Raw genomic sequence first — 13,857 nt, 5'->3', positions numbered from 1 at the left:
TATCATTATAAGGTTTTTCGAAAGGTTAACAAAAATTCAAAAACCAATTGTGTGAGTATTAAATTAACTTAGGTATATGTATGTAATTGTGTTTATTTTGAAATGTGTCCCTACATAAGCATTGATAGATTAGAAATATATTGGAGAGAATCTTTAAAAAAAAAAAAAAACACTTGAGATAAAATCTTAGTTAGAAAACAAATGGATGACTCAAATGGGATTCTTATGCAGTTATTGGGAGGCTTATTAGCACCTGATGGTCCTAAGGAATGGAAGGAGTTCAACGATGTTGTGAAATTTATAGAATTTGAGTCTGTGACTGGGCTCCACATAACTGGTGTTGGCCTAATAAATGGTCGTGGAAAGGGTTGGTGGGATATCTCATGCAGATATCATCCTAAACTTTTGGTAATATCCTCTTCATGCATATTCATTCGCTTATTTCTTGTATATGATTTTGCTAATTTCATTTCTTTTTTCTAAAATGATTTTCACACAAAATAAATTGTAACGAAATTAATTTTTCAACAGGATTGTGGCAAGGGTGCACCTACGGTATGGTTAAAGCTGCTTTGATTATTATTACCATTGAAAGTTGTTTAGACACCTAAGTCGAACTACTAATTTTATTAATTTAGCTATTAACGTATCTGGATAGTTAATAAACCAATTTCAAGTGCAATATGATAAAGGAAAATAATCGCAAAACACAGAATGTTCACAAAGTAAAAACCCAATTTGGAAAAACACTTGGAAGCCAAGCCCAATCCTTTGCTTACTTCAAAATTTCTAGAAGAATTTTCTTTTTTCTATGTGGTTTCACAACAACACTCCAATATACAATATCTTTGTATTTGGGAGGTAAAATCCTCTCAAGTGTATGGAAATTAGAGAGGTTGAAAGACTGGTTTTGGCAAGGAATTCTTGTGTTGTCTTTCTTTACGGAATATTAGGGTTTTAATTTTATTCTTATATGGTATAGGTTACATGGGATGATTGGCCATAAATAAAAGAGAAATGCTTTGTCTACAACAAATCTTATGAATTAGGTTGTTATGAATTGTTATTGGTAGGGCAAAAAAGTAATTTCAGTGATAAATTCTAATTAGAACCAATAACAACTAACTATCAATGATTTGTTGTGAAAATATTGTATACGTATCACCTTTTTAAATAAAGTGTTAAAGCGAAATTGTTGGCTTTCCTTAACAAGTTTGTGCTTAAACAAGTTTTGCACGAATGTTAGGCTAAACTTGTTTGTCCAACAACTTTTTAAATTGCTTGATTTGGCTTGATCGATCACCATTTTGCTCAATTGAAATTCCCAGTCATGCATAATGAACAACTTTCTTCAAACTAACACCAAATGATTACAAAAAAGTGAAATACAATTAAATCGAAACATTTTCATTACAAATGTCATAGAATTTAGTCAACATAAAAAAAAAATTTATTATTATTATTATGTTGTTGTTGTTATTGTTGTTATTATTATTGAGTAATAACATAAAAAATTATTTTTAGATGTTTTGATTTTTTTAGTAAGATAATTGTTATAGATGTTATAAATTTTAGCAATATATGGTTATAAATTTAATCGTATAAATAGTTGGTAAGTACCACACATCAGTTTAAATCAAGGTAAGAATTTGTAGTATATATTTAACATTATTACTCATTGCAAATAGTATTGTTCCAATTTGATAACAAATTATATGGTGTTCTATTTTGACTATTTGCAGACACTCAGATTTCATAAAAGCAATGATATCCACATGAACCAAATTAAAATAGTAAATAGCCCCCAAACCCATATTCCTCTATTGGGATGCAATGGTGTTGAATTACAAGACCTAAGCATAATATCTTCAGGTGTGAGCCCAAATACAGATGGAATTCATATTCAGCAATCAAATCATATATTCATCAACAACTCATTTATTGGCGTTGGTAAATGTCTTCCCTTTTGCCTTTCTCAATCTTCTGCATTTTATTATACATATTTGAGATACTGCATTAATTTGACTCTTATGCTTTAAAATATGGTAGTGGTTGGTTTGGAGCTCAATCATCTTCTATTTACCAATTGCATATATAAAAAAGTACTTAATTAATGCACATGTAATAATGGTTGGTTTACTAAAATATTTCAACAAAATTACATAAAATTTGTATGAACATTTTACAAATGAAACCATATATATAAATATGCGAATACAAGAACAATCACCCAAAAAGGAACTACTTGAAAATTATACAAATTATATATGATTATGTTTATTTTTTAGAAATTAAGAAGGTATAAAGAAGAGAATTTAATGTAATAGCAGATTTGTCAAGAGACTCATCCAATTGTGGACGTTTATTTATTAAAGGGAAGTTAATGTTTTTTAAAAGTGTAATGGATGTTTCAATTATCATTCCAAACAAGCATGTAATAGTTTTGTCAAGATTGATACCCAAAATTTGGAGAAGTATTTTGCCCATAGTGAATTGAAAATTTGAAGAAATCAAATTTAATCTCTATATGTGTGTATATATATATTAATAGGTAAAGTCTAAACAAAGTTCAATTAAAATTTGAAATTAGAATCCAATTTTGTCCTATGTGTCTAAATTTATGTGAAAATTATACCATAATTATCTACTTAAGTCTGTGCCATGTCAATGTGCCAAATTAAGTTTTTTAATCTTCTTTCTCAAAAAAAAAGAAAGTTTTTTAATCTTTGTGTCAAGTGAGTTAATGAGTAAAAAATATTAAGAATCTAATATTAATGAACTATAAAATAAAAAAACCAATCACTTATACTTAATAAAAATCATCACACGTTCTATCTTATTAAAAATTAGAAAAAAAAAATCATAAGTAGTATTAAATTTATGTAAGAATTTTAATATGTGACTAATTACGTTTACTTTAAAAAAAAATAATTTGATTAATTATTTATATTTATGATAAAAATTGTGTTTGATTTTAAATGTATTTATATGTATGCATGTGTTACATGCTATTTTTTTTAAAAAAAATTGACTAATTATTTATATTTTTATAATAAAATTTTTGTTTAATTTTAAATATATCCATGTATTTGTATGAGTTACATGCTAGTATAACTAAAGCATATTGCAAAGTTCTGGATTTTTGTTTGTCCCTACTTTTATAACCCAATGGAACAATTTAATACCTATGGACATCCAAACACCCTATATATAAAAAAATTCTCTACCAGTTCAGGTCACATTTATTCTGAATTTATGTGAACTATAATGAGTGGTGGAGTTAGAATTTGACCTCATGGGTGAAATTTATAACTAACGTATGTATGGCTTTGTAGGGTACGAAAAAGATGGCCAACGATTTTATTTTTATTTAATTTTTGTTTTATTTATTATTTAATTCTTACAATAAGAGGCCATTGTTAGAGAGAGATTGAAGCATAGGAGTGTAAAACAATTTCAATCCAGCAAAGTGGGTTTGTTTTCTTCTGTGGAAAATGATATTGGTTTGACAAAATTCCCCTAAGCACCTAAAAGAGTAAAAATGAGGAAAATTTTCTCTAGAAAACATTTTCTTCTAAAACAAATGGAGCTAAATAAGGACAGGATTGAACCTATATTTTTCTCCAATTAATGGGAGAATCAAGCAGTGTTACTGAAAATGTCAATTTCCGACTATTGTTAGTTGATATTTTGGATATAAAAACAATAACTTGATGTTGTTATTATTGGCAAGCAGGTGATGATTGTGTCTCTATTGGAGATGGAATTACAGATATAAATATCACTTATGTGAATTGTGGGCCGGGTCACGGGATAAGGTAAGGGAAGAGCGCACTGTATTTATATATTTGATTTCCTGAAACAAATATTTTGTTTGATTTTATTTACTTTGTTTAAATATGTAAAAGGTAATTTAAGAATCTAAATAAACTCACTTTGTCTTTATCTAAAAAAAAAAAAAAAAAAAAAAAAAATGACAAACAGCAAACTATTTCTCAATCTCCCGGGGGGGGGGGGGGGGGGGTTGGGGTAGATCTATAATCTTCTAAAATGCGAAATTTAACATATTTTGTTCCATTTTGATTGATTTTATTAGGATTTGTTGGGAAATTTAGACCCTAGTTACAAAACAATTAACCACTTTTATGCCAAATTCAATTAATTAACCAATTGTGCTTTTAAGTTCAGTTTTGGTTAGTTCAACTCACAAACCAATACTGCTAAATTATTGTGCGTCATTGGCGTGATAGTCACTCTACAAGTATGAGTGTTTGTGGAGTGTTGGGGTGGGGGGGAGGGGGGGGAAGGGTCAGAGTTGAAGTCTCTAGGAGGGAGTTTTACATACATATACACTTATATTAGGCTAGAATAAAATTTTTATCTTGTATCAAAAATAAATATATATTGCTAAAACATATGTGGAAAGAAAATAGCACAAGCGATATGGTTACAAAGATAAAACTTTGACAAGAAAAACTCTTCGAGGGTGTACCATCAATATTCCTAATAGAAACAAATCCACCAAAAGAATTGAAGTTTGTATAATAGAATGGACCTTAACCAACATTTAATTTTTAGGTTATTATCTTCCTGCTTCTAAAAAAAGAAAAAAAAAAAAAAAAAAAAAAAGGTTACTATCTTCCATATATATATATATATATATTCTTTCTTTTAACCCTTTCTGTCTTTTCCTTTTGTCTTTCTTTTTTAATCTTTTCATTTTTGGTTTATTTCTTTTCTATTTTCGTTTTTGTATATGGTTCAAATAGGTGGTCACTCTTACTGAATGCTAAGTAAACAAACCAATGCCCATGATTTTATTTTCACTATTATATATATATATATATATATATATATCAATCTTTATTTGTAGTTGCCAGATGGAGAACATGCAAGTTATAATTTACATTAAGCCTTTTTAGAAATCTGCATCCAAAATAATAATTTTATACTAATATTATCCAAATGCTTGATTGAGAGAAACACACAAGATTTATCGAATGCTAAACTGTGATTTTAAAATTTTCTAGATTCAAAAAGCATGTTTTAAAATCCTTATTTTTTTAAACACACATTTTCAAACAGCTAACCCAAACATACACTTGAACTCACAGTGCCCACTTCTTTAACGTAGTTACACACACAAATCTAATTGTATCTAAGGAGAAATTTTACTGCAAAATGATGTGGCACACTACCGTGAAGTAAATTTTTAGGTTTGTTGGATAAAGAATATTCAATCATGGTATGTTATATGTTTGAATTTTTTTTTTTTTTCCATTTTAAACTTTAATTATTTTATAAGAAAAATTAAATAAGTACATAGTAAGTTTTGATTGTAGAACACAAAAAATAGGATTGACGATTGAGAAATTCTAGTACCATGTAAAATTTCATAACTTTTATCACAACTATCTTATGTGACAAATTGTGATTGACTACATATTACTTTCATATGAATCCACTATTTTTTCTTTACCACTCATAGTTTGCCCCGTAAACAGTTGTGACCAAAGTTGTTATATTTTATATAGTTTTAGAATTTTTGCTGACGATTTGTTTTCTACATGTCAAACAATTTATAACGAATTGGACGTTTCATTAAATACCAAACAAATTACCTTTTGCTGAAATATTTCATTTTCTTTTTTCTCTCATAGAATTTGTTTGAGTTGAAATATTCTACTTTTGTCAAATTAACAAATAGTATAATCTCATTTAATAAAAAAAAAAAAATTACGGTACTAATTTTGTCTACCTTGAATTTGCATATACAATAAGTAAGCTAAGCTAAAATAGGTTCATTGGAAAATGACATCTTCGTTTGCATGTTTCACATTTTATTTTATCCTTTTAAAATCAATTTGCAAGAACTTCATAATTTTAATATTTTTTGTTGATTCTTCATTGGTGATAGCATTGGAAGTTTAGGACTTGATGGAACTGTGTCAAACGTATCAAACATTCGTGCGAGGCATATTCTCTTCAATGGGACGCAAAACGGAGCACGAATCAAGACATACCAGGTATGAAATGCAGAGTCAAACTCATGTTCATTTGGAATACTTATTTTACAATTTAGATGGTTAATCTTGAGCTCAGCTTGCATCCTATAAATGGAATATGGATCTTCTAGCTAGGATTTTTTTAACACGAAGCCAATCAATACTGCTCTAAACTCTAATACTAAGGTGGCCAGGCCCCCTTGGCAACCTTTGTATTCTAGACTTTCTAGTTGTACTGCTATATATGTTGTATTTATTAAAGTTTCTTACTTGTAGAAGTTAGAAAATAGCTAAAAGCCTTATAACTTAATTAGTTGACATTTCCTGGTACTTCTAAATCAAACTGTTAATCTAAATTCGATCTTTTGTAGACTGGGAGAGGACAGGTTCAGAACATTGAGTCACAGATGTAACATTCATAGATGCTGGAAATCCAATAATTATTGACCAACACTATTGTGGCGCCCCAAATGCATGCCCACCAACGGTAAGTCAATCATGCTCTCTTTACTTATCATTTTGAATATTCTACCTTACCTATTACTCTATTAGTACTAAGTTTAGAGAAATGGTCGTGTTTATCACACACAAATTGTTTGCTTAATTCGGGACAAATATTTGAGCTAAGAAATATATATATTAACTTTAAAAAAAATTGGCGTTTTGTTGTGTGTTGATAGAAAGTTGGAGTTAAGATAAGCAATGTGCTCTACTCTGAAATGCATGGGACATCCACGTCCGACGTAGCACTCAATTTTAATTGTAGTGAAAATGTTGCTTGCACCGACATCAAGTTGAACAATATCGATTTGACATCTTCAACCCGTGGAGAGAAAGTCAGTTCTAGCTGCAACAATGCTTCTGGAGAGGCAATAGGAACTGTAAATCCCAAGTCTTGTCTAAGATAAAAATTTAAAAAAAAAAAAAAAATTTGAGAATGCTCACTGTTGCATTTTTTTTTTTTTTTAAATCTGTCTTCTTTCTTGAGCTTATAAAAGCTGTGTACTCAAATTATATATATAGATCACTCATGAACAATTCAATGGATTGATAAGGTCGATCAAATGAAGAATCCTAGATGGGGGGAAGTGTTGAAATGGATTTATTTGATCACAATTTTTTTTTTTTTTGGAGATAGTTTTAACCTATGGCGTTTGCTCTTGATGATAGTTCTTTATCATCAGACCAAGACACCAATCAATTTTTGATGTAGGCGGGGATTAAATTTCAGATTTCTTATTTAACTATCAGAGACTTTATCAGTTGAGTTAACTGGAACTCACTATTTGATCACAATTTGATTGCATTAAAATACGTCGATGACTTGGATGCTACATATTTATTTATTTTCTTTTTGGATAAATTATAATTTACTCTATTGTGTCAAGTTTTCTAAGTATAATATTTTGACCTTAAGATTTCGATTTAAACCAAATTGTTTGGAATAATCTAAGAAGAAGAAAAATTGCGCCACAAATGAAATGGCAGAACAATTGCACAGTTCTCTGCTAGCTTACAAAATAAAAAATAAAAAAAGCTCTCCGATAAGGCTTACGTTTTTTGTTTCTAGTGAGCCGTCTGTTAAGCAAGGTTATCAATTACGTACCGTACCGGCTGTACCGGCTGGAATATACCGTACCGGCCAGCAATCCGGTACACTCGACCCCCCTGTTTCGTACCGGAAAAAATACCGGCCATACCGGCCAATTTCAGACAATACCGGCCGGTACAGAAAAAAGTTTTTTTTTTTTTTTTGTTAGGACAGAATGGTAACTTATTTGTATTAACTTATTAGTATTATTTGTTTTCTTAGTATGCAATGGTAACTTTTAAGCTTTCTATTTTATTTTTTTATTTTTTTCCCTTTTAATTGATACTAAAGTCTAAAATCATGAATAATTAGTTCTGAATTGAGGAAATGTTTTATGGTAAACTTTTATATTTATTATAATATATATATATATATATATATACACAGACACATACATACACATATATATATATATATTTATATTTATAAATATAAAAAAAATAGCGGTAAACCCGAAACGGTACACCGGTATTGACCGGTATCCGAAATATATCGTACCGGTGGCCAAACCGGTACGGCCTCCGGTACAGTATTGACATCCTTGTTGTTAAGGCTCTTTGTGAGACATTAGGAAATTTTTTTTTTTTTTTTTTTGAGAAAGAGGAAATTATTTATTAAAACAGCTTTCATTGCCCCTACAAATTTTCATGTTGCTTTACAACTAATTTCCAAATAATTAGTTTTTAAATTTTTTTAAAAATAATTAGATTATTTTAGGCCTTTAAGAGAGACCATTTGAAAAAAAAAATTCCCATATGCCTATAAGTATGATTTTGATGTTAGACTTTTTTTTTTTTTTTTTTTTTTTGCTTGATAAATTCAATAGTTACAAAATGTGTCATACTGGGATTCTCACTATGTTCCCGATGACGTTCCATTAGGCGTGGGACATTTTACAATTTGGCTATATACACTTGTGTGGTATTGCTTTTTTATTTTGTAGTGTGAAAGGATTGCTTACGAATGAACACCTTACTTACTCCCCCTTTTATAATCACAAATGGGAGAGGAGTATAGAAAAAAAAAAATTTAAATGCTAAAATTCTATTGGTTAGGATATGGTTACAAAAGCAAACTTTGGCACACTATCAAGTAGTAGTATTCCTTGTCTAGCAAAGACTGAGTTCAGTACTCTTGTACACTGAAACCTATCATTCTGATGTAAGTCATGATCTTAATTGATCCATTCCAATGTACACAAAGCACTGTACCCTTGCCAAGTCCCTCCTTATCGATCTCATTCTGTTCCACATGACATGGTTGTTGGGGGAGTCTAGTTTGTGTTTGATCCGGTTGACGACCTGACCTGACCCGAAATAATGTTGCATGGTTTTTAATGAGATTTTCTGAGGCTTAGTTCATGGAGTGAAGGCTTGGGCTGACAAGCCTAAGCCGAAGCTCTTTGGGGGTTTGGGAGCAATGGGCCCAAGAAAAATTTTTGGCCCATTTTGTAACCCATTGTGAATCCTATGCGCAGGATATAGAAACCGTTTTTTGGTGATTAGGGTTTTTTTTTGTAGTTGTTGTTGTCGTCTTGAGAGAGTGTGAAAAACTGTAGCCACACTTTGTATTTTTTCTTGATAATAGTGAAATCCCTACAACTTCGTGGATGTAGGCAAATTGCCAAACCACATAAATATTGTCTTATGCGTGTGATTGTTTTTCTTTGACATGTATTTTCTCTATTTTTGTTTCTTACAGGTTGGGAATTTCGGGTTAATTCCTTACAACCGGTATCAAAGCCTAGGGTTAGGTTTGAGTGGAAGCAATGGCAGAGGAAGCAGGAAAGGTGTTTGGAATAGAAAAGTTTGATGGCATAGACTTCGCGTATTGGAGGATGTAGATTGAAGATTATCTCTATGGGAGAAAATTGTATCTGCCTCTTTTTGGGACAAAATCTGAGACTATAAAGGTTAAGGAATGGGCTCTTCTTGATAGACAGGTATTGGGAGTTATCAGGTTAACTCTGTCTAGGTCTGTTGCACACAATGTTGTAAAGGAGAAGACCACAGCAGATCTGATGAAAGTTTTGTCTGGTATGTATGAAAAGCGCCGTCAGCAAACAACAATGTGCATCTGATGAAGAAACAGTTAAATTTGAAGATGGCAAAGGATGCATCAGTAGCGCAGCATTTGAACGAATTTAACACTATCACAAATCAATTGTCGTCGGTAAAAATTGATTTTGATGATGAGATTCGTGCTCTGATTGTCTTGGCTTCTTTGCCAAACAATTAGAAGGCATTGAGGATGGTAGTAAGCAATTCTACAGGAAAAGAAAAGATGAAGTACAATGACATACAAGATTTAATTTTGGCTGAGGAGATTCGTAGAAGAGATGCAGGCGAAACTTTAGAATTTGGTTCTGCCCTAAACCTTGAGACAAGAGGCAGAGGTAATGATAGAAATTCAAATCAGGACCAATCAAAATCTAGAAATTCTACTCGGAATAGAAGTAAATCTAGATCAAGCCAACAAGTACAATGTTGGAACTGTGGGAAAATGGGTCACTTTAGGAGGCAATGCAAGAGTCCTAAGAAGAAGAATGAAGATGATTCTGCTAATGCTATAACAGAAGAGGTACATGATGCATTGCTTATTGCAGTAGATAGTCCACTTGATGATTGGGTTTTGGACTCAGGAGCTTCGTTTCATACCACTCTACACTGAGAAATCATACAGAATTATGTTGCAGGTGATTTTGGTAAGGTGTATTTGGCTGATAGTTCAGCCTTGGATGTTGTAGGTATAGGAGACGTCCGAATATTGTTGCTCAATAGATCTGTTTGGTTACTGGAGAAGGTTTGACATATTCCTGACCTGAGGAGGAATCTGATTTCTGTTAGACAACTTGATGATGAAGGGCATGCAATACTATTTGTTGGTGGTACTTGGAAAGTTATAAAGGGGGCCAGAGTATTGGCTTGTGAAAAGAAGACTGGTACCCTATATATGACCTCAAGTCCAAGAGACACAATTGCAGTTACTGAAGCAAGTACTGATACAAGCCTATGACACCGCAGATTTAGCCACATGAGTAAGAAAGGGATGAAGATGCTGCTGTTAAAAGGAAAACTACCAAAATTGAAGTCCTTTGATTTTAACATGTGTGAAAACTGCATCTTAGGAAAACAGAAAAATGTGAGCTTCTTGAAAACTGGCAGGACACCGAAGGCTAAAATATTGGAGTTAGTACACACTGATTTGTGGGAGCCTTCTCCGGTTGCATCCCTTGGAGGTTCAAGGAACTACATCACTTTTATTGATGACTTAAGCAGAAAGATATGAGTTTATTTTTTGAAAAATAAATCTGATGTATTTGAAACTTTTAAGAAGTGGAAGGCTATGGTTGAGATAGAAACAAGTTTGAAAGTAAAATGTTTGAGGTCAGATAATGGAAGAGAGTACATAGATAGAGGGTTCAGTGAGTATTGTGCTGCACAGGGAATTAGGATGGAGAAGATCATTCCTAAGACACCATAATAGAATAGTGTGGCTAAGCACATGAATAGAACTCTCAATGAGCATGCTAAGAGTATGAGGTTGCATGTTGGACTACCAAAAACTTTTTGCGCTTATGCTGTTAGCACTGCAGCTTACCTAATAAACCGAGGGCCATCAGTTCCCATGGAGTTTAGACTTCCTAAGGAGATTTGGAGTGGTAAAGAGGTAAAATTTTCCCATTTAAAAGTTTTTGGTTGTGTTTCTTATGTTCATATTGATTCTGATGCTCGTAGTAAATTTGATGCAAAGTCTAAAATATGTTTTTTCATTGGCTATGGTGATGAGAAATTTGACTATAGGTTTTGGGATGAACAAAACAGGAAAATCATCAAAAGTAGAAATGTGATATTTAATGAACATGTTGTGTATAAGGACAGGTCAACTGTAGTGCCAAATGTTACAGAGATAGATCAAAATAAATTTGAGTTTGTTAACTTAGATGAATTGATTGAAAGTACTGTCCAGAAAATGGGCAAAGAAGATAAGAAGAATGTAAATTCATAGATAGATCAGAGTACACCTGTAGTTGAAGTCCCCAGATCTTCCAGGAACATTAGACCTCTACAGCATTATTCACCCACTCTAAATTATTTCCTTTTGATTGATGGTGGTAAGTTAGAGTGTTATGATGAAGCCTTGCAAGATGAGAATTCAAGCAAGTGGGAGTTAGCTATGAAGGATGAGATTGATTCCTTGTTGGGGAATCAGACATGGGAACTGACTGAATTGCCAATAGGAAAGAAGACTTTGCACAACAAGTGGGTAAACAGAATAAAGAATGATCATGATAGTAGCAAACATTATAAGGCCAGATTAGTTGTTAAAGGGTTCCAGAAGAAGAAGGGTATTAACTACATAGAGATATTTTCTCCATTGTGAAAATGTCAACAATTAGACTGGTACTGGGAATGGTGGCTACAGAAATCTTACATCTTGAGTAGTTAGATGTGAAGACGACATTCTTTCATGGTGACTTGGAGGAAGAAATTTATATGATTCAGTCAAAAGGGTTCATTGTTCAGGGACAAGAGAATCTAGTCTACAAACTGAGAAAGAGCTTGTATGGCCTAAAACAAGTTCCTAGACAGTGGTATAAGAAATTTAACAGTTTTATGCATAGAATTGGGTTCAAGAGATGTGAAGTTAATCACTGTTGCTATGTTAAGTCTTTTGACAATTCTTTCATCATATTACTGTTGTATGTGGATGATATGCTTATTGCAGGGTCTAGCATTAAGGAGATTAATAATCTGAAGAAGAAATTGTCAAAACAGTTTACAATGAAGGATATGGGAGTTGCAAAGCAAATCCTTGGTATGATAATCATTAGGGACAAGGCTAATAGTACATTGAAGCTTTCACAGTTAGAGTATGTGAAGAAAGTTCTCAATAGATTCAACATAAATGAAGCTAAACCAGTGAGCACACCCTTGGATAGTCATTTCAAATTAAGCAAAGAACAGTCACCAAAGACAGAAGAAGAAAGGACCATATGAGCAAGGTGCCCTATGCCTCAGCTATTAGCAGCTTGATGTATGTTATGGTGTGTACAAGGCCAGACATTGCACATGTAGTGGAAATTGTGACCAAATTCATGAGTAGGCCAGGAAAACAGCATTGGGAGGTAGTCAAGTGGATTCTGAGATATCTGAGGAGTTCATCAGATATATGTCTTTACTTCACAAGTGCAAGTTTGAAACTGCAAGGTTATGTAAATGCTAATTTTGCTAGTGATATTAATAGTAGAAAGAGTACTTCTGGGTTTGTATTTACTCTGGGTGGTACAACTATATCATGGGCTTCAAATTTACAAAAAATTGTTATTTTGTCTACTACAAAAGCTGAGTATGTTGCAGCAACTAAGGCTAGAAAGGAGATGATTTGGCTACATGGCTTCTTAGATGAATTGGGTAAGAAGCAAGAGATGGGCATTCTACATAGCGATAGTCAGAGTGCAATTTTTCTTGTTAAAAATTCGGCTTTTCATTCAATGTCGAAGCATATATAGACAAAATACCACTTTATCCGTTACCTTGTTGAAGATAAGTTAGTAATACTTGAAAAGATTTGTGGATTTAAGAACCTGGCAGATATGTTGAAGTTGTGCGCAGCTTCAGTTAGTTTTCTAGCTTAAGAACAGAAGGATGAGTTGCAGGGATGAGGGGTTTTTTTTTGGAGGATAGCGGCTGACGTTGGTGATTGAACTAGTCTCCAAGTGGGAGATTTGTTGGGCTTTGTGGAATCTAGTTTGTGTTTGATCCAGTTGACGACTCGACTCGACCCGAAATAATGTTGCGTGATTTTTAATGGGAGATTTTCTGAGGCTTAGTCTATGGAGCAGAGGCTTGGGCTGACAGGCCTAAGCTGGAGCGCTCATTGGCCCGTTTTGTAGCCCATTGTGAATCCTGTGCACAGGATATAGAAACTGTTTTTTGGTGATTAGGGTTTTTTTTTTTTTTTTTTTTTTTTTGTAGTTGTTGTTGTCATCTTGAGAGAGTGTGAAAAACTGTAGCCACACTTTGTATTTTTTCCTGATAATAATGAAATCCCTGCAACTCTGTGGATGTAGGCAAATTGCCAAATCATGTAAATATTGTCTTGTCCGTGTGATTGTTTTTCTTCGGCGTGTGTTTTCTCTATTTTTGTTTCTCACAGGTTGGGAATTTCGGGTTAATTCCCTACAATGGCACTATATATGTTGTCTAGGTAAGTTAAGCGTTAGTGAAATTTGTTTTTTTGACACCGGTTTAGTGCTCT

The 13,857-nt window shown here is 32.5% G+C and overlaps 1 protein-coding gene across 1 annotated transcript; it reads left to right on the top strand.

Annotated features, from left to right (window-relative positions):
- Window positions 1-201: 201 nt before the first annotated feature.
- On the top strand, window positions 202-6,913 carry LOC126728040 (polygalacturonase-like). The gene is made up of 4 exons (XM_050433923.1): window positions 202-367; window positions 3,737-3,818; window positions 5,918-6,026; window positions 6,686-6,913. Exons 1-4 carry the CDS (start codon window positions 202-204, stop codon window positions 6,911-6,913), a joined length of 585 nt encoding a protein of 194 aa, XP_050289880.1.
- Window positions 6,914-13,857: the final 6,944 nt, after the last annotated feature.

This window comes from Quercus robur, chromosome 5, assembly GCF_932294415.1.
Source record: "Quercus robur chromosome 5, dhQueRobu3.1, whole genome shotgun sequence".
NCBI lineage: Eukaryota > Viridiplantae > Streptophyta > Magnoliopsida > Fagales > Fagaceae > Quercus > Quercus robur.
This window is presented reverse-complemented; position numbering and strand designations above follow the sequence as displayed.

Excerpts from the sequence above, each read along its gene's own strand:
- LOC126728040 (XM_050433923.1), top strand. The coding sequence starts at position 202 with ATGGATGACTCAAATGGGATTCTTATGCAGTTATTGGGAGGCTTATTA. Across the intron at positions 3,819-5,917 it reads GGGCCGGGTCACGGGATAAG|CATTGGAAGTTTAGGACTTG; the intron begins GTAAGGGAAGAG and ends CATTGGTGATAG. Across the intron at positions 6,027-6,685 it reads CACGAATCAAGACATACCAG|AAAGTTGGAGTTAAGATAAG; the intron begins GTATGAAATGCA and ends GTGTGTTGATAG.